Genomic DNA, 25357 nt, shown 5'->3' on the forward strand with positions numbered 1-25357 from the left:
GGCTGGGAGGTGGCCCAGCAGCCAGACTGGAGAGGAAGAAAGCAACTAGAAGAAGCCAGTTGTTACCCGGGATGTAAAGAAGCTCACAAAGAGGGACCCACATTCCACAGACACTGAAAGCCACTCCCCTTTCCACACTTCTCTTATTGTCCCTCCCTACTAACAGGGCGTGTGTATGAATGTTCAACATAACCCAGCCACTTACTGAATGGCTATTATGACCCAGCAATGCTGCAAGATACAGAGGTCATAAAACTCAGTGAGGCTCAGCCCTTGCCCGCAATGAGCTCTCTATCTGAGGAAAATGCAAAACTAAGAGAGGAGAGGAGGAGTTCCAGAAAGACGTGACTTTCGTGGGAAAAGCAGTGACAGACTAGCGAATGGGCTTCGGACACTGCAAATTGTCATTTAAACAGTAAGATACTGTCTGTGATTTAATAAAATAAAACTTATGCTTCTTATATTCTATTATTAATTATACAGTTATGTTTGGCACTTTGGCAACTGGTATATGTCTAAGTATTGTACTATTCCACTGAGCATTAAATAAACGCATTTAATCAAAGCTGCTCAAAACAGTTTCCATTGTTTAAATAGGACGAATGAGAACAGAAAGACTGAAAAGCAAATTTACCTGTCGAAGTTAGGAAAGGAATCTCCCCAGTTTCTTTCTGCCAGTTTAGCTCTTACTCAGATCCAGTCACACTTGCAGAAAGTACCAGTTGACATTACTCGGTGGGGGTTTCCTTATTTTTGTTAATTTTGGATTTCCTGGTCGATTTGTTTCTATTTTTAAAACCAATATAGCACTAAAGGGAGGACTGTTCAAAGAAAATGAAAATGTTCACTGCCCTCACAAAGTAAATATTCCCTCCTCAATATTCCAACCAAACGACACATCTGATTAAAAAAAAAAAAAAAAAAAAAAAAAAAAAAGCAGCCGTGGCACCATCAGAGGGAGAAAAGTCTGCCAGCCATCTTCCCAAATAATGTTTTCCACACAGTCTTTCTACAGTATTATCTCATGCTCTTTAATATTTGCCACTTTAAAAGGCTTTCTCTTTAATTAAATAATTACCTTCTTGAGAAAACACAACTCAGTCCTCAACTGAGCAGGACTTTCGCCTCCCCACTTAATCCAATTCTAGCTCTTCTTCAAAGTCTCATTCAAAACTCGTTTTCTCTATGAAGCCATCACCTGTGGTTTCAAAGATCGCTCCTTCGCAGGTGTTAATTACGTGAATCACACATCCTGGCAGCTGATCATGTGCCGCCGATTCTTTTCCTAATTCAATGGCGCTCAGTTTATGTTTCTCTCCTGGAACTTCTTATTTCGCTTTGAATTACAGTGGTTTTAAATATCTGTTTCTCTGCTCCACTGAAAAGACCAAGTCATATCCACCTGCGAACCATCTTTGACTAAAGCCCAGTCCTGGACACATTAATAATAAACACTTGGTGGATTGAATGGATATAAATTTTGCTCATCCTATAAGAATACAAACTTCTTGAAAGAAGATTACACCGTATTTCTTTCTTCTCTGTTCGTAAATACTTACCTCAGCACCAGGCACCAACGTGACACTCAAAGATAGTCAAATACGGTGTAAGTAAACCAGTTCTAGCCTAGTTTTACTTTTGTTAAATTATCTCTTCAGTTGCTTTGGTATCTGAATAAACACGTCCCTGATCAAACGGATGACTCACAAAAGTGAGGTTACTTCAAATACCCCTTGCTTTTGAGGGTTGCATGTTGAGAAGGGACGGTTAGTAACACACACACACAAACACACACACACACACACACACACAGAGCCAACGATGTTTCAGTAGATAAAATCTGGTATCTGAGTATTCAAAATGAATAAACACGAACTGGTGCAGGAGGCTGACAATCTGGCCACAGTACTTCCGCCTCCTCCCATGGAGAGGCGAGTGTCTTCTCCCATCCCTTCAATTTGGGCTGCATTGCGACTGCTCTGACCAATAGCCTGGTAAAAGTCACACTGTACAATTTCCAAGCCGAGGCCTCAAGACACCTTCAGCTTCCGTCCTGAGGCTCTCATCTCCCTTCTGCCACTACATGAACCTGAACTAGCATCTGGAGGACAGACCACACAGAGCAGGGAAACTTGTCACAACTGAGAATGCCCTAGACCAAGATGCTCCAAGCCAACCAGGCTGCTGACATGAGCCTGGCTGGAGCAGAAGAATCGCCCAGTGAAATCCAGTCCAAATGGCCAACCCACAGAATCACAAGCCAAATCAATGGTTATGTTAAGTCGCTAAGTTTTGGAGTAATGTGTTCCACAACAAAAGCTAACTCGCCACCATTTAATTTAAAACTGAACGCTTACATGGTATTACAGTATTAATTTCTATTCCACAGCAGTCTGAACTGTGTAGCCAATGCAAATCCTTCCTACATGTGGAATATTTATTTTTAAATGGTCTTAACATACTAATTTTGATTAAATAATCAGGTTGTAATCTTGGGGTCATGGGATCGACCCCCATGTCAGGCTCTGCATGTAGCATGGAGCCTGCTTGAGACTCACTCTCCCTCTCACATCTACCCCTCTGCCCCTCTCTAGGATAAATAAATCCTTTTAAAACATAAAATAAAATTCAACATTATATGATAAAGCATTTCCTAAACATTTCATTTTTTTGATGAGTGATTTCACAAATCTCAACTGCTTCCAAATTTTCGCATTGAATAGCACTGAGAAATGTCTTTGTACATGAAGCATTTGTACTTTGGATTATTTTAGGAGAACTGATTCCCAAAAGAACAATCACCAGCAAAACATTCTAGAGTCTTGACACACATCCTGTACTTTCAATATTCAGTTGACTACACGTATCTTAAATTATCATTGTATTATCAAAGCTTAGCCTGATTCTCAGATACATCTGGTGTGTTTTATTAACTACAATGTTGATATGTATCACCTATTATGTTAAAATGCTTCTCCCAACCCTCTGCTCCTTCAGGACCTCCTCTCCAACTATGACCTCCGCCTCCAGCCCATGCAATTACCAGAATTCAGCTGCTGGCCAATGGCCATCAGAGCAAAAATGAACAGCTCACTGCTTCTCAGAGCTTGGAATTTTGAAAACACAGTAATACACTTTCTACTTTTAGAGGTGGGGGTATGGGGGGGAACTTGCTATTCAAGTCAAATGAGTCAGTCAAGACGAGAAAGTTAATGCATTTCAGTGAAGTATGTCTGTGCTGGCATGTACCACCCCCAAAAGCAGTGTGTATAGAAATATTTTATTTTAAAGGGTAATATTAATACCTCTTGAAATACTGAATTATAAATTGGGTCTTTTAGTATTGGCTTCCACTCTGCACACTATTTGAACAAATAATGAGTGTATTTCAAAGCCACCATAAACTTTCCTTTAAATTCTTCTTCTTGAAAACAACTGCACATTCTAATCTTCCCAATATTTAATATTAGATATCCTTCTCCAGATTAAAAGTTCTTTAAAGGCCCCACATTACAGATGTGCACTTATCTTACCTTAGGGTAAGACCCCCCGAAGTCAGCGATATCTGCGTTAAGGCAGAAAGATGGCCTTGTCCTAACCAAGTGATGAGAGAGAGAGAAAGGGAGACAGGCAGGCAGGCAGAGAGACAAAGAGAAAGCAGAATATTCCACAAAGAGATCAACAAGTGTGAAAGTCCACAGGTGAAAGAAAACACCGTACCCTCTAGAAACTGCAAGTGTCCATCCAGATCAAAGGGCCAGAGAGCAGAGCGCTGAGAAAGCCAACAGAAACCTGGCACCGAGGGGTCTTTTTACTCTGGAAGGCTAGGGGAGTCTCTAAAAGAGCACGTGGCCAACAACCATGACCCCTGTCTCAGAAAGATCCATCACTCTGGCAGGAACTGCAGGGAGGCAAGGTGGAGCAGAGAGAATGTGGGAGGCTCAGAGTGTAGAGCAGCAGTAGCAGTGGGAGCAGGAAGAAATGGAGAGAAGGCTGGTAGAGGCTTTTAGGAATGGGACTAGACAGCATATCTTGTTAACTGGCCGATAATTCTATTCCTCTCTGGTAGAAGTAATTTTTTGCTTTTGGTAATCATAAAACAAACTACTCTGCTCTGAAGCAGAAAGAAAATACACCTAAATAAACTCCTACTATATTTTCTGTGCTCTCCACTACCCTACGCAAGAAGCGCTGTCAACTTAGTAACGTGCGAGGGGGTAAGAAAACGCTACCATGTAACCGGAGAGGGAGGCTGTTAAGGGGGATGGTTGGGGAAGGAATGAAAACCCCTTGAGTCTAACTTGGAAGTTTCCTGCTTTATGCAACTGAAATGAAGTCAAAGAAGAGGACGCCCCTCCCCCAAGGGGAGAGAAAGTCCTTTCAACCAGTAAGCACTCAATGGCCAAAGTGGGCGAGGAAAGTTGCCAGAAAGTCTGAAACACCTCCTGCCAATTGGCAGCCACACTTTGGACCTAGAGCATGACTGTCACCCAGGTGTGTGAGGGCAATCTCGGTGAGAAGGGACACTGCACCTTCCCCTCCTCTCGTTCCAAGGACGAGTGGGTGTCAAGAGTATTTGCTATGGAGTATTTGCTCCCTGGAGAAAAAAGAAAAAAAGGTTCCATGAACTAAGTTTTAACTCCGTTTTCTAGTCCTTCATTCATTCCCCAAATCCGCATGAAGCACAGGTTCTAGCCAGATGCTACTCCAGGCACCGCAGACAGTATCCATCAAGGCAGACAAGTGCGTCTCTCACTGAACCGACATCCTAACCAAAGTGTGTAATAAAGACCAAGGAATCCCATAGTAAAGAAAATTGACGAATTCACCTGACCCTGGGATCTTTATTATTTTATTTTAAAAAAATAATAAACTGACCGCATTTACTTTAGGAAAACTCGACTCAACACTTTTCGTCACCCTTCTACCTCACTCCCTTGTTTCTTCTCCAAAGTTTTCACGTCAAGCTCTATAACCCTGCGATCACTGGTGACCAGTTTCCTTTTCCTCTCACTCCCAAGACATTATTTGCCTTTGTTTCTTGAACCTACCACAGCGCTCTGCATGTAGGAGGCTGTTTCTTAAAAAATGTAATTTGAAATAAGTCATTGGGTGATTTATTAAAAAAAGAAAAAAGTTAACTAAATAAGTTGGCTCAAAAAGCAGAGTCAATTTTCTCCAGTGAAATCTAATGTATGTAAGAGAATCCCTAATATCTTAGAGGCCCACACAGCGAATAGCTGGAGGTCCGGAGCATATGCGCCATTATACCTGCTCATGATGAATAGATTTCCCCAGACACAGGATGGTTCAGTATGTGAACAGCGCTGTTCCAGACACTTCCCCCTCTGCTTCCCTATCAAGAAAAGGTTGCCAAAACCAATATTGTACCGAAAAGTGTTTTGTTACCTTATCAACATGTTTTTTTGTTCACACCCTTGTCGATGAATATTACTTAACCACTTGATAGTCTAGCAACTTTATCCTTCACTTAATCTCTTAACACTTAAACAAAATGAGTAAAACACTCTAAGCTTGCTCCCTTGCACTTAAAAATTTATGCCAATTCCTAATAACATAAAATGTATATCCTTTAAAATTAAAAATTACTGAAGTAAATGCCTTTAAGCAAGCTAAAAGAAGATCAGGTAATAATGCACGGGGAGCACCTTCTAGTTTATAAATCACTTTCACTTTTCATTTTAAAATATGATTTCATCCTTATACAACTCTGTGGGCTAGAAATCATTATTGCTATTACATTACCCATACTTTACAGAAGAGTAAAATTCCACTGATTTGATCAAAACCACAAACTATTACTTGGTTGTGTAAGAATCTGAACTTATATTTTGATTCTAAATTCTAGCATCTTTCCACGTGCTGAACAGTTTCTGCTCTTAACACTGTTATCAACATACTTAGCTGATGAGATAAATGAGTTTAAAAGTTATTAAGAAAGTAGGATTCCATGACTAATCCAAACTTTAACAAATATAAGAACAGTACTTAAATACAACAAATACACAAATATGACATTATTAAGGCTATCCATTATGCCTATGAAGATACCATTCAGAGCTATTAAGAATATGAGAATTACAAATATAAGCAGACAGCTAGGTGCCAAAGAGTAGACTGTAAACTGTATGAGAACAGGGACTTGTACCTTTTGCTCACTGAGGTATGCCCAGCATACTCAATACTCAGTGAATGAATGAAAATGAAGTATAACATGCAATATAAAACTGAGGCTCTCAGACACAGAAGAATAAAGTTAATTTATATTCAAGCCCAAGAGACCAAGTGTAATCTAATTCATTAGGTAATTCCTGAGTAACCTATAGGTAGATGCCTAGAACTACACTGTGCACAGATGGCTCTTCCCTTGTAGGTGACCAGCTACATGAGATCTGGAATTACAAGCGAGATCTGTATCCTCTAGAGTGCCTGGTGAAACAACTTTTAATAGATTCCCCAGTCCTAAAGTGGTGCCTGATGCATTTTTAATAAATTTCCAAGGGACCCTGCTGCAGGGGTGGGGAGCACACTGGGAGAATAACTGCTGTGCACCATCTACAATGTTTTTTGAATTAAAGAATAAATGTAAGAGACACATGTTCATGTAAGAAAAACATGAACAAAGATGAAAAATTTACATATAAAAGCGACTTCGTGCTCAACATCACTGGTCATTAGAAAAACATAAATTAAATCCATAATGAGACATCACTACATACTTAAGTAGAATGGCTAAAATTAAAAACAAAACAAAAAATAAATAGACAACCCAAGTGCTGGTGAGGATGCTGGGCAACTACAACTGTCACCACACTGCTGATGGCCATACGGGGCCATGTGCCATATCGGAAAAGAGTCTGTCAGTTTCTCGAAAGTTAAACATATACTTACCGTACTGCTGGCAATCCACTCATCCAAGAGAAATGAAAACTTATATTCACTTTAAAATGTGCCCATGAACGTCTAGAACAGCTTGATTTATAATGGCCCTGAGCTGGAAACAACTGAAAAGTCCTTCAGATGGTGAATGGATAAACTATGGTATATCCATACAACGAAATACTACCCACAACACACAACACAACGAACTACTGGTATGAACACCACTGTGGATGGATCTCAAATGCATTCCGCTCAGTGAAAGAAGCCACTTAAATAGCTACATGCTGTATGGTCCCATGTATGCAACATTCTGGAAAAGTTAAAACTATACCGAGAAAAAAATAAAAACACAAACCAGTCACTGACGGGGCTAAAAATGGGGGGAGGGTCGACTACGAAGGGCCGGCTATTATATACATCTTACTAGTATAAAACTGAAATCATTGCAACCTCAGGAGTTAATGACTTGACGAGATAATTATTTTCTTAAGTATGATGCACGTCATCCCCAGGACACATGATTTGATTTTCCTACTCCCAGATTCAGATTGCTTTCTGAGCATGGATGGTATCACACTCTCTCAAAATAAGCCACCAGGAGAGAAACACCCATGGCTCACAGTTTGTGTTTAAACTTGCTGCTGACTCATTTTGCCCTTGATAACTGAACCTTTCTCTCCTAATAACTTTAATTATAGCCATCTCTCCTCCTAAAGCTTCCCCTTTCCTCGGGAATATATCTGTTAGCCTTGCGACCTCCTGATTGTGAGACACTGGGTAAATATGTCACCTCCGGGATTCAGTCTACTAAAAACAGAGCCTGCATTTTTCATCCATTCTGCTCTCACACGTGGATGTCGTGAAGACTGGGAGAGATGATGTACGGGCATGGGATTACTGTTGTTATACTTGAAATAAATTTCATGGAATTTGTTCTAAACTTGTAAGTACAATAAACACCCTACTCCTCTCTGCCATAACATAGCAACTATTCACACCGGAAATGGCATTCTTAGTCACTGTTTCCTGAGTGTATTGCTAAAACCATGGGATCTGGCAAAGCGGGACCCGGTTTTGAGTCTCAAGCTGTAACACACTTTGTGAGCTCAAGGAAACCACTTACCTTCTGTGAGTCTCACTTCAAGCACCTGTTTCTTTAGGGGATACTTTGAAGGCACTAGGAAGCACACACAGATAAGCTCCTACATAACGTGCGGTACGATTCCTACTCTCTGGCCTCTACACGGAAGTGACCAAGCAAAAGATTCACTCTCAGCCAGATGAAGCAGATTCCCCCAGTGTCATCAGAGAGACATCAATGCGGATCTATGGCCTGGGAGATTTAAACGAACTGTTCACTCCTCAAGAGTCTTATGGGCAATCAGGTCTTCAATAGATGAATGAAATGCTTGAATGGAGAGAAAAGAAGACCAAATAGGTGTGTTTTAAAGAGCTGGTGTGCGTGCTCGCTTCGGCAGCACATATACTAAAGAGCTGGTGTGGTATGCAAGGAAAAGAATGTGAGCTCTGATGTCACCCCAACCTGGGTCTGAATTTCAGCATATATGAGCTTAGGCAAGTTATATCACCTTTATTTGCATATTTTCTCATCTGTCAAGTGGGTATAGTTATCTTGTAGTATTGTGAGAAATCAACAGTAATGTACATAAAGGAAGCGGGTATCATACCTTGTGTGTAGGCAGGCACTCAAACAACTCAAGCAATGCTTGTAGTCATGCATTAATTCAACAAGCACTCATTAAGTATCGTACATTCTAGATACTTACCATATGAAGCACGGCTATCACTTTTAGTATTTCCTAAAAGGACTGGGACAAATCTAAGGTGAAGGCAGAGCAGGTGGTGTCTTTACTGCTCCATTTAAAGGGCATTTCTCACTGCCAAACAGCTCTTTGATAGCTTAATGCCTTGATTAAAACACCACACCCAAAATGATCTAATTGGAATTAACCTTTTTTCTTTTTTTCTTCTTCACTTACTCAATTATTTATTTGGTACTGCGAATCTGCCTTAATTTGTAAAAATTCTTGGGAAGTAACAACTTTATTAAATAGAAGAGGTGGGATAGCTACACCTGTCTCTAATGCTCTCTTTTTATCCCGGCCATCTCCTGTCTTCTGGTTCCACTGTTTTCTGGTTTGGTAACATTGGGCATGTCACTCACCCTCTCTGAAGCTGCTTCATCATGAAGATGGGAATGATACCATTTAGCCTCACTGAGGCGAGTAAGAATGGATGGGGAAGAGCAGCCAAATGGGTGGGAAACACAAAGAAAGCAGAAGGGAGGAAAGACATACAGAAAGGAGTCAGACACACTGACTCAGAGAAGAGGAAGAGGGAGGGAGACAGACACACTGGAATAAAAAATCTACATAGGAGAGAAATCTCACTCAATGAGCATAGCCCCTTAGGTTAGGGATGTAACCTGGCCTGAAAAAGTCAATCTCTGTTGTGAAACTTAATGGTTTTTGGCATTTCCCAACAATTAATGGTCACCCAGCAAGTAAACAGCGACGGCTTGATCATCATCATCAAGGAAAACATGAAAATCAACCGAGGGCCACAGAGAGGATAAAACTGTCTGCAGAAGAGCCAGCAAACTTATGATTTTATTAAATTCTTTAATGTTCTAAGCTGTCACACTTAAAATGAGCCATAGTTACTTCTTCCTATGCATGATGCTACCGTGTCACTGAAAACCATGTATTACTATACAGACCATGCATGCGTACCAACATGTAAAGGGTTATACACACATCATCAATTATGTTGAATACTTGAGCAATTGAAAGATTTTTAAAGAATATAAATTGCTAACCTTTGCTGATATTTTAGAACCCAAACTTACAAATGCTAATTTTCTTCTTCTTCTTTCCTTTATTAATGATGTATGAGTTTTATCATCAGAATGCCTTAACTAGGTTCTCACCCTCTTTTTCTAGTTGAGTAATTCTGTTCTATAAATATTAACCAAACTCTGATTATATGAAGAACAAAAGGAATACAGGGGAGATTATGAAACCATTCCTGCCTTAAAGGGGCCTGGGCTTTTGGTTAATTGCAGGCCAGCAATGCACACTGTTTGGATAGACAGTTATATCATATGACAAAGAGATTTATGCGTTGAAGAGTATCAGGATCAAGTCAGGTTGCTCAACACTTTGCCCAGTTGAAATACACTCAACATATGTCCAGGCACAGCCAAACATTCTCCCTCTTGGCACCACCCGTGCTTCTTCCTCATCTTTCCTTCCGGATTACAACACTCACACATGGTCTCCATCAACCTTTGAAGGTGCCAGTCTTCTCTATAACCCTGAGGCTCACCTGCGTCTAGGTAAGGGGCTCCCACACTCAGCCCCTCACCACGAAAATCTCTATCGGCTTTGCAAGAGAACCCACTCCCAAATGACGTGAAATGCACAACCTGGCCTTAGTCTGGAGTTTCTTGAAAGCAAGACCGCCCCTTTCTCTGAAGAAATCATACTCTCCTGTTAACTGGCTGTATTCTCATCAAGTGCCTACAAAGGCACTGACAAAAGCGGTATTATGGGAAAGTAAAACTAAAGGTCACAAACTGACAGTTTTGTTTGCACAGTGTTTTAAAAATCTAGTAATGGAAAAATCAGCAGCTAGAATCTGGGTTTCCCTAAAGAACCTGAACAACTGTCTGGCAACAGTGGGTCCACACCTATGCACAGCAGCAACGGACAGGCATGGGTGGCAGATGCCTCCTTTAGACAAGGAATGAGCTCTTAAGTACACGACAGTCCTACTGAAGACTCTTGAGATCATGAAGGACCTGTGCCCTAGACCAGCCTGGAGTTCAAGGTAACCAAAACATCAAAGTCCCTACCCTTGTGGAACTGCACTGTGGTTTTTGAATGGATGCTGAAGGAAAGGGACAGCAACCCACTAGGAATAGTTCAGTGAAGGTGTTCCAAAGTTCCAGAGGTGCTCCCAATTTAATGACCCGAGGAAATCCTTCTGGGAAGCGAATGGCCACTCCCTAGTCTATCAGTTTTGACATTTAAATGAAGTGTATTTAAAGTGAAGGTACAGAGTTGATTCATGAGTCCAGATAATTATGAAATCACAGTATAAAGTGTCACCATGACTGAAAATGATTTCTAAGTTCACTTGTGAATCCGGTTATCTCCCTATCTTATATCCTACATATCTCCTATGTGACCTAAATACACTGTACAAATTTCTGGTGAATGTACTCAGATTAGCAAGTTTGCATTAAAAAATGCTCACCTTTAAGCATTTAAGTGTATCAAAAGAATTACATTTGATATTAGATTATTTTAATACTAACCTATTCTATTAGATTCAATCAATTGATTCTAATCGATTCAATCGATTCTATTTTTGATCACGAAGTGAAGCCCTTATATTTCAAAGGTTTCTAAATGTCATCCAATTATTGTCTGATGTCCTCAATTTCCGCCTTGCTGACCTGCACTAAAACTTCTCATGCTGCTAATTACATAATAGGTGAATGAATAAAGACAGCAGAAAGGTTGCTTGATGACTTGAGCAAGTGTCCATACAGGGCTAGTTGTACATTCTGATTAAGTTTTCCTGATGCTAAAGTGCAGGAAACGGTAGGCTGTAATAGTGAAGACAGTTAAATAGTCAAGGAAGAGAGAAATTACCCGACCATATTGTTTAGATAAATTAAAATCACTTTACCCAAGAAAGTAGGGTTATTATGTCTGCCTTGAACCAAATTATACTGTTGGTTTCACAAGCACGATTCCCACTTAAGGAAATGGAATCCTTTTTTTGTGGAACTGTTCCCTAACTCAGTTATCATCACCACCACCAAGTGTAAAAATTACCTTCAATCAATCTTGATTTGTATGCCTCCGAGAATCTTGATTTGTATGCCTCCGGGCAAGAAAAATGGGCACTGGCGGGCAACCCAGACTACACATTCAGTGACTCGAACCCAGGTCTCCTGGCTGCTAAGCTCATAATCTTTCCACTATGCTTTACAGACCCCTTCTCAGTAACAATGGGAATCTAATACAAGCTTTCAGAATCTAAAACAGAAGATCCACTGTTTCATTTGATTTTGGTAATAATTTTATGAAGCTGGAACTACACAATATCTCTAATATATAGCACAATGGGTCCCCAGATACGGTATTTATAGAAAAATTATAGAAAAAAAATTATAGAAAAAAATTTATAGAAAAAAAAATTTATAGAAAAAAGTTAAACAAACAACAACCCAAACCAAAAACCTGCCCTCCTTCTGAATGTGGTTTAGACCAGGGGTCAGTAAAATATTCCAGGAAGTTGTATCTAATGCCTGGTAGTATCCAAAGTCATAGATAACTACCAAAAAAATTACTGTGTGCAACTTAAGTATGTTAACTTTTGTGTAATCCTATCTTTAAATGAGTACAGCGGGCCTGTTATGTTATATTCTAGGGACACCAAATACCAGATATTTGTAGTATCCCTCCTCTTTCCCACCATAATCCTTCCACACACTCTTTCCTGCTGGGCCTGGATCCAGCCTCTGACTCTGAACATATAGCTCCACACGGCCCCTAGAAATTGATTGGCAATGTTAGTGACAAAGGTTGCATTTTCCCATTCTGACTCTCTCCTATGTTGTAGAACAGCTGTTTCTTGCATTTTTCTTTGGTTTTGATCTGTTGTTATTAATGGTTCTCACATTTTTTCATCTATGTATATATAGTCTTTTCCAAATACAGGGACTCTGCCTTTTACTGATCTTAGAGCACCAAATGCAATGATTCATAGACAGCAGTCAACTCAGAGTGTTCTGAATGTACCTAAGACAGAAGTATAGTATTTATGGAAAAATCTAAAGTTAACCCCCCCCAAATGTCCTTGTTTCTGATTATGGTTTACGCCAAAGGTCAGTAAACTTTCTTTCTGTAAAGAGCCAGGCAGCAAATATTAAAAGCTTTGTTTGCCAGATGGTCTCTCATATAACGACTCAACTCGGCCATGACAGCATCAAGCACACACATAAATGTGGAAACGAATGAGTGTCTCCATTCCAATAAAACTTTATTTTGAAATCTGAATTTTATGGAATTTTCACACATCACAAAATATTATCCTTCTCTTAACTTTTCTCCAGACAATTTAAAAATGGAAAAACACCATTCTTGGCTTTCAGGCCACAGAGAAACAGGAGGCAGGCTGCACTTGGCCCACAGGCTGTAGTTAACTGATCTCTAGCCTAAATTTGTGGTTCTCAAAATGAGAACTTCGGGTGGTCTACAAGATCCTTTCAGCAAGTCCAACTGCGCATGTGTGCGGCCAGAATTTCTCTGTAGACTTGAAGCAAAACAATGCGCCACAACAGACCGAGTGCAGAAGCAAATATGAGGATCCAGCTGCCTTCTATTAAGCCAGAAATTGAAGGGATTTGCAAAAATGGAAAACAATGTCACACTTCTCCCTAATTTTTCCTTATGTTTGGAAAATACATAGTTGTATTTCATAATCCTCTTTATGGTAACACGTATGGGGCTTACTACTGATTTTTTAAATGGATTAATAATATTTTTGAAATTTCTCAGTTTTTATTTCTAATGTGATAAATGTCAAGAGATACAACCCACGTGAACAAAAGCTCTCTGGAGGCCTCCGTAAATTTTAAAAATGTAAAGCGATCTTGAGACCCAAGAGTTCGAGAGCCAGCTGCCAAGCCACAGCTGAGTTAACTTAACTCCTTTAACTTAACTGGGCTTGTAGGCCCCTTCTGCACGCCCCCTGATTTCCGTCTCCATCTTGCCTCCCCCTCTCCCCGCCCAGCCAAGGAGCTTCCTCGAGTGTCTGTGATTGGATCCTGATTTGGCAACATTTAATCCCATGCAATTTATGTTTGTGTAAATCAAGTTGGGGAGAGCGTGGTGGTGCTTTTCATGAAAGAACCCTTCAGATTTGTGGAGTCACCAAAATTGATTCAACCTTTGCTTTGCCAAAATAGGCAACTAGAAGCAAGAAGCTCTCCCTGGCTTGTAGTTTCCAATCTTTAAAAAAAAAATTAATTAATTAATTAATTAATTAAAATAAATAATAATTCCTCACCTTCAGGATATATCTCAAAACAAACATTCACTGGCTCCTGTATAAATCCTAGTCCCTCCGACGTGGCCTCACAAGAACTGTGGGCTCCTGATAACAATCAGCGTCCTCACAGCGGCATCCCATCTAAAGCAATCAAATCCAGTAGGCATGGTGCTAGTCTGACGGTACTAGTAAAGCACTTTACTTGCAAAATGCAAGTAAAGTATATGTGCCTTATAGAGCATTTAAGGAGGGTATTTATATTGTGCTTGTTCTGTCATTTGTGATTTGAAAACTTTTTAAGAGAGTATTTTATGAGAAACAAAAAGGGAAAATCGCCTTAATTCCAGTGTTACCATATATAGGGAAATCCTACATAAGGAAGCATTTCTTTCGGTATAAATTTACTTTGTCATAAAGTGTAACTGTCTACCCAAATGATGCACAATACCACCTGCCTGGGGAAAGCACCTCCACCCCTCCACCCCTGACCATTTTAGAGAGAATTTAAGAAATAATAACCATGATTCCTATTTGACATTTTGTGGAATTACGTACCTTTCATAAGAAAGTGTTCCCTCGTGATTATATAATTCTAAAAGTTTTTAGCTTTCTCTTATGGAATAATAACTTCATAAACAATAACAAAGGCAGAAGAAATTCATATTTTTAGATATTTATCCTTCAATCTGTATTATCAAATATCTAAAAAAGATCAAGAATTACGGTCGTATGCTAAATCTGCCACCATCTGTCATTATTGGCTCTAAGCTGAAAAACAAAATACATTTAGCTGTTCTGACCCACACCCACACTGAAATTCACTCGCACCTTTAAGATCAGGAAGACACTAGTAAATTATAACATTACCTGTTTGGGGGATTATTACCCAAGTGAGGGGATCATGCAATTTATATTAGAAGGATTTTGGTAGTTATGATGGTCAAACAACAAAAAAAAAAACCCAGACGAAAACATGGAGAAAATGCTTACTGTTAAATCCACGTAAAAGCAAAAGTCTCATCATGATTGCAAAACATTCCAAATTGTGAAACTTAAGTTACTTGTAAAATAGACAAAAGTAGAGCTGCTTCCTCAGTCATTTTTTGAGACCTCAGCATCAATTTAAGGAAAATGCTTATATTTAAAAGAAAGCTTATTTCAAAATGTGAATCCTTCCACTAAGTACAAATAAGGACAAGAAGGAAATTCACATCTCCTACGACAGTGCTCCTCCATGTGTATGTGAATGAAGACAATGGGAAACTGAAGTTTACAAACAAGTTATTTGCTTCACAGTCCAATTCTTTAAGGAATAAGACTTGGGAGCCTAGAAGAATGACAACCTGTGCTAATGTACAAAGGCCCCAAATGACATAAAGCTGTTATGTGGATTATGCAGAAAGAGGAGGAAAAGAAAGGATGGATGTACTTCACTGTAGAAAAGATCTACTTCTGTCAGATACCGTCCACAAATTTTTTTTGTATAATGGGTCATTTTTCCCAATCTCATTTTTAAATCAAAATTATGTTGGACTCACAATCACAGTCTCATGGAATTTATGCTATCACAAAAGACAGAAGGGGTCGAGAGGATTCCAGTCCGTATCTGAGAAGAAAAAACCTAGTTTGAGAAAACACTGCCACTACTACTCCAAAGCAGCAAAACTGGAATTCCAAGTGGTTCTTTTAAAAGCATGGCACAGCAGTTTAAAATCTGAAATACACCTTTGCTATTTTAATAAAATAGTTCCGTTTTAATGTCCCAATTCCCCTCCCCAGCAGCAGGACAACACAGTGTTACTTTGTGGAGCTGCTGGGGAATTTTCTTAGCACTTTGTGGAAACTGTTGACTTTCAGAAATGGACAGGCTGATTTGAACCAAAAGTTAGACAAAATACAGAATTGCAACAACAATAAAAAGCAATTCAGAAACAGAATCAAGCCAAGCAGATAGGCAAACTTTATAAAATCAGTCTTCTGGGGCTGTTTATCAGGTCATTTCCCTATTTTCAAAAGCCAAACCAAAAAGCAAAGCATGCAGACTTACATTGCTTCTTTAGTTCCTTCAGCTGCTGTTTAAACTGTACAAATTTTGCATTATTTTGAAAGTCTGCATCACAATTCTTATTCTGTAAAGCCAAAAATTTCTTCTCCACTAATAATTTAAGATCTGGTATTTTTTCTGGACGTTCTTCTTTTACCTAAGGAAGACAATACAATTATCTCAGTTAAATGTTACCATGATACCATTTTGTAACATTATTTTTATCTCATTTCACACAAATAAAAATACAGTGAGGTAGAAAACAGAATCCCAACAGAACCAGCGAGGCTGAGACTTACTCCAGAACAGACTGACGGTAAACAGTTGGGGGAGCCATTCATCCCGTCCACTCACCATTTGCTTATTATACCCTCGCCCTGTGCCCTACTAACTTGCAGTCTTAATTAATTTCATCTTAATTCCATCTGACGACTACTAGGGAAAAATCTCACACCAGTGCAACTCTGTACCCTCCAACTTCACTGGAACTTGAGCTTCATGGCTTCCTCCTTTTTTGCCAGGTCTGCTCAGTCCCCCTACCTACTCCCCAAGCACTGATTCCAGCCTTCATGCTCCTCGGAGCTCCTCTGCTCCCTCTCTGCCCCAGTGGGGGAGAGTGGCTCAGACTTCATGAAGAAGTTGAGGCTTTAACCTTCAATTTCACCATCTGCTGACACAACTAGGAGTTAAGTGTCTCCCTGTTCTGTTCAAAGCTAAACTCTCAATCTACATTCCTTTTGTTCCTCCCAATATTTTTTTTTATAAAACTTTCCAACACGTGGCAAAGTTGAAAGAATTGCACTTTGCCATTCACCTACCTCCCAGATGCCACAAAGAACACTTCGCTATGTTTTCTTTATCATCGTTATCTGTTCTATCTCTGTTTTTCTTTCTATCCTCAATCCTGCTTTCAAGTTCATTCTTAATTCCATCTTCTTCATCTGTCAGAACTTTCCCCTCTAGAAGCTTTTCCCCCCAAAACCTCTAAGTTAGCTCTTTATTCCCAAATTTAACAACAAACAATTTCCTCTAATCCCTGCCCATTCCCCTCAGTTCTTTTGTCTTTATAGTCCAGCTCCTGGGGAAAAAAAAAAAATCATCTGTATCCACTGTTTCCACTTTCTCAACCTCCAGCTGCTATCAGGCTGCTGCCTCCCCACCCCCACACCACTTCGGTCTGATTGCTGCTCTTCCTCAGGCCTTCGTATTTGGCCCCTTGAATAACTGGCCTTTCCCTGATGCTCCTGCCACCAAGCAAAATTCACCCAACTTTCCCTCATGTCCCAACACGCCTTGGACTTCTAGTACAGCCCCTGTAATAGACAACTGCATTTATTTTTACATGTTCCTTTCCCCTAATAAAATGCACTCTTTGAAAAATGTGTGATTTATCACTGCCTGGCATGTAGTAGGTAGTATTTATGTATGTACTCGATATATTTCAAGCAAATTAATCTTACATGCTCCAAATGTACTTACCCACTAAAACCCCACAACTGATCACCTGACCATCATGAGGAGAGTACACAATGCAATTTCTCAGCTGGAAGACAACTTAGAGTTCATCCAACCTTGATCTCTACCTTCCTCAGTCTCATAAACACATACAATTATGTAGTAAGAATTAAATGGCTTGTTTACTGTAATCCAGTTGGTTGGAGGCAACATTAAGACTGTAAGACAGACACAGAAAATTCCTGCTTTGGGTTCCAGTCAATGGGATATACTCTTATGTGTCCGAATCTGAGTATCAATACATATGAAGTCAAAAGAGTACCTGCAATTTATGTTTCAGTCACCCTCTGTCATGGAAAAAAGAATTATAGAATCTTCATTTGTTTAACTGCTATGGATTTTAATTAGTTAAGTCAAAAATGAAAATTAAGCATGAAACCAAAGTGCCTACTGTACTGTGTGTAGAAACTGACTGCCTTCTCATCGTACGGATGATATTCAACTAGTGCTGGATCCATCATCAAAGAGACTTGTGAAAAATATGGAGAGGCTTTAATGACACATCTTGTATATAATTAAAAATTCAAAATAAGTCCTGTAAGGCTAAAGAACCAATAAAGCTCAGTTTGGAAAAGAGAAGGTAGAGAGGCAATTTAATAATGCCTCATGTCTCAAGAAAAAGAGCAGTTATACATGGTGACTAGTGATCCTCCACCTCTACCACGGATAGAACAAGACGAAACAAGTTCAAGATCGTAGCATGAAGTTCAGAGCAGATATAGAAAATAAATTACAAGTTCTCAGAAAAGAATTATAGCCTCTCATTCTGGATTTATAAAATAAAATGGACTCAGATCCACCTGAGATGTTAATGGTGACATTACAGGCAGGTATAAAGGTGAACCTTCTCAAGGTCTTTAATGGGGTTGAAATTATTATTTAATCTGAGGCAACCAGAGCAGAACAGAGCAGATGATCAATATACACAAAAGGTCTTTTCTAATAAAGTCTCTAACCCACTCAACACATTTAATTTCCCTAGCTTCAGTACCACCACTGCTGAGGAGCTGGCTAGAACATGGGGGTGGAGGAAACAGAAAGGGACAGGCATTTTGAGGTTGGAGATATGGTAACCCGAAACAGGACTAGAATATACCAGATATTCATGATAATAAACCTGAATAAACCAGATTTAGAGATTCAGAACACTTCTTTCCCCCAAGGCCAGAACCTCAAAAGAACTGCTGGGAAGCACGTAACGTTCACTGCAGCAAATACCTTCTCTGGAAATGTGATGCTGAGGTTGGCACAACTGTGTACCGCAGAGAGAACTTACTGTACTCGAGCTATCAAAACGCGAGCCCGGAAAATAATAAACTCCTTATCTGTTTAAAATCAATGCAATAAATGGGGATTAATGATATTTCAAATGGAATCTTGCTTTGTAGCTTTAATTGAAATAAGATACATAATCCCAAAATGGGAAGGAAAAAACCCAGTCTTTAGGTAGCTGATCATAAGTGCTATCTGGTCTGAAAAAGACAAGGACAGCCCTCTAGCCCCAGGACAAATTTAAAATACTTCCAAGAAACCTGAGATTAGAGGAGAGATTTTATTGGATCCTTGGTCCATCCCTTTCCTAAGGAAAAAGTCCCTAGACACAGAACTTAAAACCTAAATGAATTAAAAGACACAGGGTGTATGAGTTTGCTAAGGCTGTCACAACAATATAAGCCACCACAGCCTAGGAGGCTTAACCAGTAGAAAATATTTCCTTAACGGACGTGGGGGTTGGGAGTCTTGGCTTGCCAATGGCCATCTTCTCCTTAAGTCCTTACATGGTGTTCCTTCTATGTGTCTGTGTCCGAATTCCCCTTTCTTAGAAGGACAGCAGTCTAGTGGATCGAGGTCCATCCAATGACTTCATTTTAACTTAAAATGAAACCGCTTTAAAAACCCTATCTCCGAAACAGTCTCATTCTAAGGTACTGGAGATCAGGACTTCAACATATGAATTTGGGGGGAATACAATTGAGCACGTAAGCTGGGTTACTAAATTTGTAAACAGGAATTTTTAAAATAAGGATTTATTTATTTATTTGACACAGAGAGAGAGTGTAAGCATGCACCTGGAGGCAGGAAGCCGGACCTGGGGCTTGATCTCACGTACTGAGTAGGTATCAAGAGTTGGATACTTAACCAATTGAACCACCCAGGCACCCCTGAAACAGGATTAAAAACAACAACAATAAAAAAACAGCTCATAGATCACTCATCTTTACACCACTGTAAATTAAAAACGACAAACTATCAAGAAGGGAACTTAGCAGATACCATACTTACATAATGGGACTCTGGTACTGCCCTTGGGGGAGAAAGGTCAGGTTTTTATGCACCACCCACTCACCCATCCAGTATTCAGTGAGTACCTTCCATGGGCTAAGCACTGTAGCTAAATAGGAGAGAAACCAGAAAAGTCGATCAGGAGAAAATGGTGAATACTTTGAAAGTGAGACCTGACCAACAGACAGCAGGAAAGACCCTAAAAAATTCTAGGAGTAAAGTAAGAATAGCATGAGAAATTTTTAAAAATTAATTGCTAAAGTTAAAGCATATAAAGATGCCCTTCAGACAAGAAAGGAGAAGGAAGTTATTGCTGTAGGTTAACTAAGGACAGAGGTGCTGGCAATTTGACCAAATTGTAATGCCATTTTTAAAAAAAATTTTATTTATTTGACAGAAAGAGAGCACATGAGAGCACAAGTAGGAGGAGCAGCAGGGAGAGAGGGAAAAGCAGGTTTCCTGCTGAGAGGGAGCCTAATGTGGGGCTGGATCCCAGGACCCCAGGACCAACACCTGAACCGAAGGCAGACGCCTAACCGACTGAGCCACACAGGTGCCCTGTAATGCCATTTTTAAAGTAGAAAAGCCAAGTCTTTTTGTAAGGAGGACAAGGGATTGTGGATCACTCCAGGATGTTTAATAGTTAATATGGGCTACTAAGTAAATTGCACTTTCTTAAGGAAAGAAGGGTGCAATCCTGAATGTCTGTCAAAGTGGAGATCTAGTATGCAGCAGGAAAGACATTTAAAATGAGACCAGAACAGAAAGAAAAGAGATGCAAAAAGAACTCTAAAAGAAGCAAAAACAAACAAACAAACAAAAACAAACAATAAACAACAACAACAACAAAAAAACCAACCAGGTGTGAGGAATGCCACAGAAGAAAGAAAATGAGAAAATTTCCTTAACAGAGGTGATTGTCCTTCAGGAAAATGATGCAAGAGAGCTCAGTAAGATAAGGTCTAAAAGGAGACTGGACTCGGTTACTAGGTACTCTGTATACTGCAGTGGAACTACTTACTTGTCTCAACCCACCAGCCTGTGAAGCTTCTCTCAGGCAAGGACTATTTGCCTGGTGTCTAGTGTACTTCCTGTTGTAAAGCAGATGCTCCAAAGATGTTGATGAACGAGTGAACTACGGGGCAGCCAAATAATATTGTATTGAGATGAGAGAAGAGATTAAGGGAGTTCTGTGGTAACAGATGAATAAAGTTTGGCAGCAAAGGAAGAGAGACATGGGAGTAGATCATGGGAAAGAGCTGAAGAGCCTCATTTACTTGCACAGAGGACAAAAGCAGCTTGAAATCAAGGTGACATAATGGAGGAAAAAGAACATGGAACCAGGAATCAGACAGATCTGAAACCAACCTGTATATGGATCTCGGGACAATCCTTCCAGGTCTGGGATTTCTCTGACCTCTTAATTAGGATTCAAGAACACCCACTTCAGTGCTATGAAGACCTAATTAAATCATGTTTGTGTTTCACTTTGGCATATAGTGGATGTTCAAAATGTTATATTCTTTTCCTTTTGCCTTTAGCTTGTAGCCTTGAACGTGCTTGTGGACTAAGAAGAAGGAGCCAGTGGGGAAACAAATCACAAACACGAAGAGAAAGCGAGTCACAGATTTCATTTGAGAAAATCATTCTCTAGGGCAAAAACTAGAGAGGAAGGAAGACCAGCTGGGAAAGCACAACAGTCTTTACCAGGTGTCAAAAATGCCTGCAGGGCTGGACAGAGATCTGAGGAAACCCCCAATAAGAGGACAACAGGAAGTGGTGAGAGCCTGGTAAAGCACACAGCACAAGCCCCAGGTGAGAGGAAGCAGCTACACAGCGCACATGACTGTGGCCGCGTGAGAGAGCAAGTCCAAGCTTTTAAAGAAAAATTAGACATACAGATTTTTCGGTGGCATGTTTTCTAGTTTTTAAATACATCAGCCTAAAGCCGATGGCTTTGAAACTTCTATTTAATACAAAGGAGGTATTTTAAGACATAAAATTAAAAGTACTTCTGTGATCCACAATATTTGGGGATCCAGTACAACTCCCAGATTTCTACTTGAGGGATGAAATATGGTCCTTTCAAGCAGGACAGAGAATAGTGGGAAAAAGTAACAAAAAATAGAGGAGAAAGTAAAGGATTCCATTCTGATGTGCTAACCCAAAGCATTTATGATGAAAAATTTGGGCTCTACACCTGGGATTAAAAATGAGGCCCTGCTAACTGAATGGCCTTGTACTAAATGCATCTAACCTTAGTTTCCTCACTTACAAGTTTAGAAAATGCCAATAGTATTTGCCTCGCCAGTGTTGCTGAGAAAAATAGATGGAATGAAGCAACAAAGCACCAAGCGGTCGACCACACAGAATATTAGACAATGAGAAGCTGTCGCTGTTGCTGTCATTGCACACTTATCTTTGGGGTGCCTGGATATACAGGTCTGCAGCTCAGCAGCCTGACAGGAAAACATCCACATGGAGGAATCACTGTGTAGATTTTAGTAGAAACCACAGAAATGAATGGGTTTACCAAGAAGACTAAATAGAAACCAAAAGGACCAAGGAAGGAACTATGGAGAATACCACATCTATAGGGCAGCTAGAGGAGTCTAGAAAGAAGGACAAGTGTTAAGAAAACAAGCAAAAGAAAATACCCCAAAAGTCCCGGGAGGAATTTCAAGATCTGTCAGATGCTACAGAGAAGTCAAGCTACATAGGCATTGAGAAGTGTGCACTGGATGCCGGGACTGGGTCTTTGGGGACTTTAGCAAAAGCAGAGATACAAAGTGCTGACTTTGAAATATCCAGACCTTGTTCAATTAATTGTTTCAACAAGATGTAGCAATTTAATAGGGGGAAAAAAAAACACACAAACACCCCCAAAGTCCCATAGGCCTCCAACTAACTATTCAGTTTCAGCTCAAAATCACTCATGAATGTTTAGCTCCATTGAATGGGGACCCAACGCTCCTATGACTGCAGTATTTCTCTATGTCAGCAAGAAGGCAATCAACGAGCTATCAACAACTAACATAGAACCCGATGGCTCTTTGTCTTTAAAGAAGTTGATTGTTTTAGAGCAACTGATAATGGTTGAAACAAACAGCAGAATTTAGTCCTTAACCATGTCATTTTCAACGTGCTTTAACATAAAATTTTAAATATTACAACACATCCGATTTCTTTCAAACAGTATTGTATACATATGCAATTACTCAAAGTATTTCATTTTATTGCCTGAGGGCAAAGTCAAGGTCGTCTTCTTCTCCTCCTCCAATTATCATTATTGCCTTATAGCTATCATTTCACTGGGAGGGGAGATCACAGGAGCTAAGGATATTAATGGGCTGAGTCATTCACACACTTTGAATCATGTGAGAATCTAGTATAAAATTAGTCATTCTTGTAACTAAACCAAAACTCAGATAGATTTACTCTCTAAAACAGCCACTGTTACATGTTTGGCTCCCAAAAAACCACATACCTGATGATTTACATTTTAGAAATCACACAGCCTTTAGAAGTTTATTATGGGCACACCACAGTGATAAGCAATTCGCTATGCGTTCTGCTCAGGACACTAAGTATTCGAAGGTCTAACTCGCACTCAACTTGATCTAAGGCTACGGGACCAGCTTTCATGCTGGGAATCCAGTGAGAATTACCTGGATTGGTTCTAGAACATTCATTCAACAAATATTTGCTAAGTACCAACTGGGTACCAGGCATTATGCTAAGCACTGAGACATTTATGGAAGTTGGCCCATACTTATGACACAGCACCAACCTAACTGGTCATGCACAAGGTAAATTTATATAGGCCAACACTGTCTCCACCTTTATATAGAAAAAAGCTTGGTAAAGTTTTTATTGAAAGACATGTCCAGGCCAAGGATCATTATGCTTTCACTGGGTATAACGTAACTGCATGTACGCATGGAGTCACACTAGATGACCTACAGAGTTTACTATACTGTCTTTGCCCTGTTTAAAACACACACACACACACACACGTATGTGAGATATATACATATATCTTACACTAATGATGACCAGCATGGATTATAGCCTTCAGCTCACAGCAGTTTCTGTTGTCAATTGCACAATCTGCAATGAACTCTGTTGGACCCAATTATTTGTAGTTGAGTGAGTTTCCTAGCGCCATTATTTAGTTTGACTTCTGACAAAACACTTAAGAGAGAATACTTCCTTGTTGAGCATTATGACACATCGAATGGACTTCATAGTTTGCCAAGGTGTTGCAATACACCAATATGAAGCAGCTGCCTACCAGACATGGAAACACCTCTCGTCCTTCAAGGCTTTCAGAAAAATTTTGAAAATAAACTTAAACATGTGTGAGAGTGCTGTTGGTCTAGTTCTAATGGACCAGTCCTGCTAGAATAGATAGTTGCCTAACAGATGGCAGTTGAATGAGGCAACTTGCCATGTATGTGCATCTGTTACTAAACATTTATTCTGTTGAAAATTACTCCAATGAATTTCTCATGGCACCATTCCTCCTATAAGATTATGACCAACAGGAATCACTTATTTACACAGACTACAGCATTAGATTCCCATGGAAGGGGGCACTGGGGAATCAACCTACTGATTTTTGCCTCTTGAGCTTTTTTTTTTCCTTTTTATTTTTTGCTTTATTTTGTTTTGACAGAATTCATGGAAACTTGCACTATGTATTCATTCATCTGTTCAGTAAATATTTACTGAATGCCTACCACACGCAGGCACTGAGCTAGGCATTGGATATGTGACAGTGAGCATGTCCACCCTGCTGTTCTCATGGGGTTTAGGGTCTAGTGAAGGGAACCAGCATTATCCAAACAGTCAAGTACACTATCACCAACTGTGGTCAGTGCTGTGAAGGAAATGTATCAGATGCTAGGAGAGCAGGTACAACATTAATATTGAGGACATCATTTCATAGGCAATCTTTTGAAGCACTGCTCAATTTAAACACAGGTCACACTGACGGGAGGGTAAGAGGAGACTGATTATTGTTATTCACAAACAGTGTACTTGCAGGGCACCTTTCATGGGGGTGGTTCAAAGCTTTATACATACAAGTATCATTATCCCAGTTTTAAAGATGTGAGGAATGGGCAGTTAATAGTAGTTAAGCATCTTGTCCAAGGACACACTGAGTCAATGATCAATGATCTGAACTCATCTGAATCTCCTTTCAACTTAATTTTGCTTGCTTGTGCCTCCAAGTAACAACTCAGAATGAACTTTTATACTCTATCTTCATTTTAGGAAGACATACTTGATTGCACGCATGTATCCTCAAAACTTTAATGGTCACCTGACCACTTATTCTGAATCTGAAATTGCCTTTCTTGTCTGCCATGCCTCTGTCATCCACAGGATTACTAAATGCCTTATTTATCTTTATGGTATTTCACTCAAGATCTTGCACTGAAAAAAGTACAGCAATGGGTTGATGCTAATGGGATTTTCTGATCTTACCAAGTACCCCATTATCCAGGAAGATGATCT

The 25357-nt window shown here is 39.8% G+C and overlaps 1 protein-coding gene across 2 annotated transcripts in view; it reads right to left on the reverse strand.

The window, feature by feature from the left end:
* NSMCE2 (NSE2 (MMS21) homolog, SMC5-SMC6 complex SUMO ligase) overlaps positions 1–25357 on the reverse strand; it is a 213545-nt gene that overhangs the window by 130926 nt on the left and 57262 nt on the right. For both annotated transcript variants that reach the window (XM_044244953.1, XM_044244954.1), the window contains exon 4: positions 16040–16193. In XM_044244953.1, the coding sequence (XP_044100888.1) occupies positions 16040–16193 (154 nt within the window). The remainder of the gene's footprint in view (positions 1–16039; positions 16194–25357) is intronic.

This window comes from Neovison vison, chromosome 4, assembly GCF_020171115.1.
Source record: "Neovison vison isolate M4711 chromosome 4, ASM_NN_V1, whole genome shotgun sequence".
NCBI classification, from domain to species: domain Eukaryota; kingdom Metazoa; phylum Chordata; class Mammalia; order Carnivora; family Mustelidae; genus Neogale; species Neogale vison.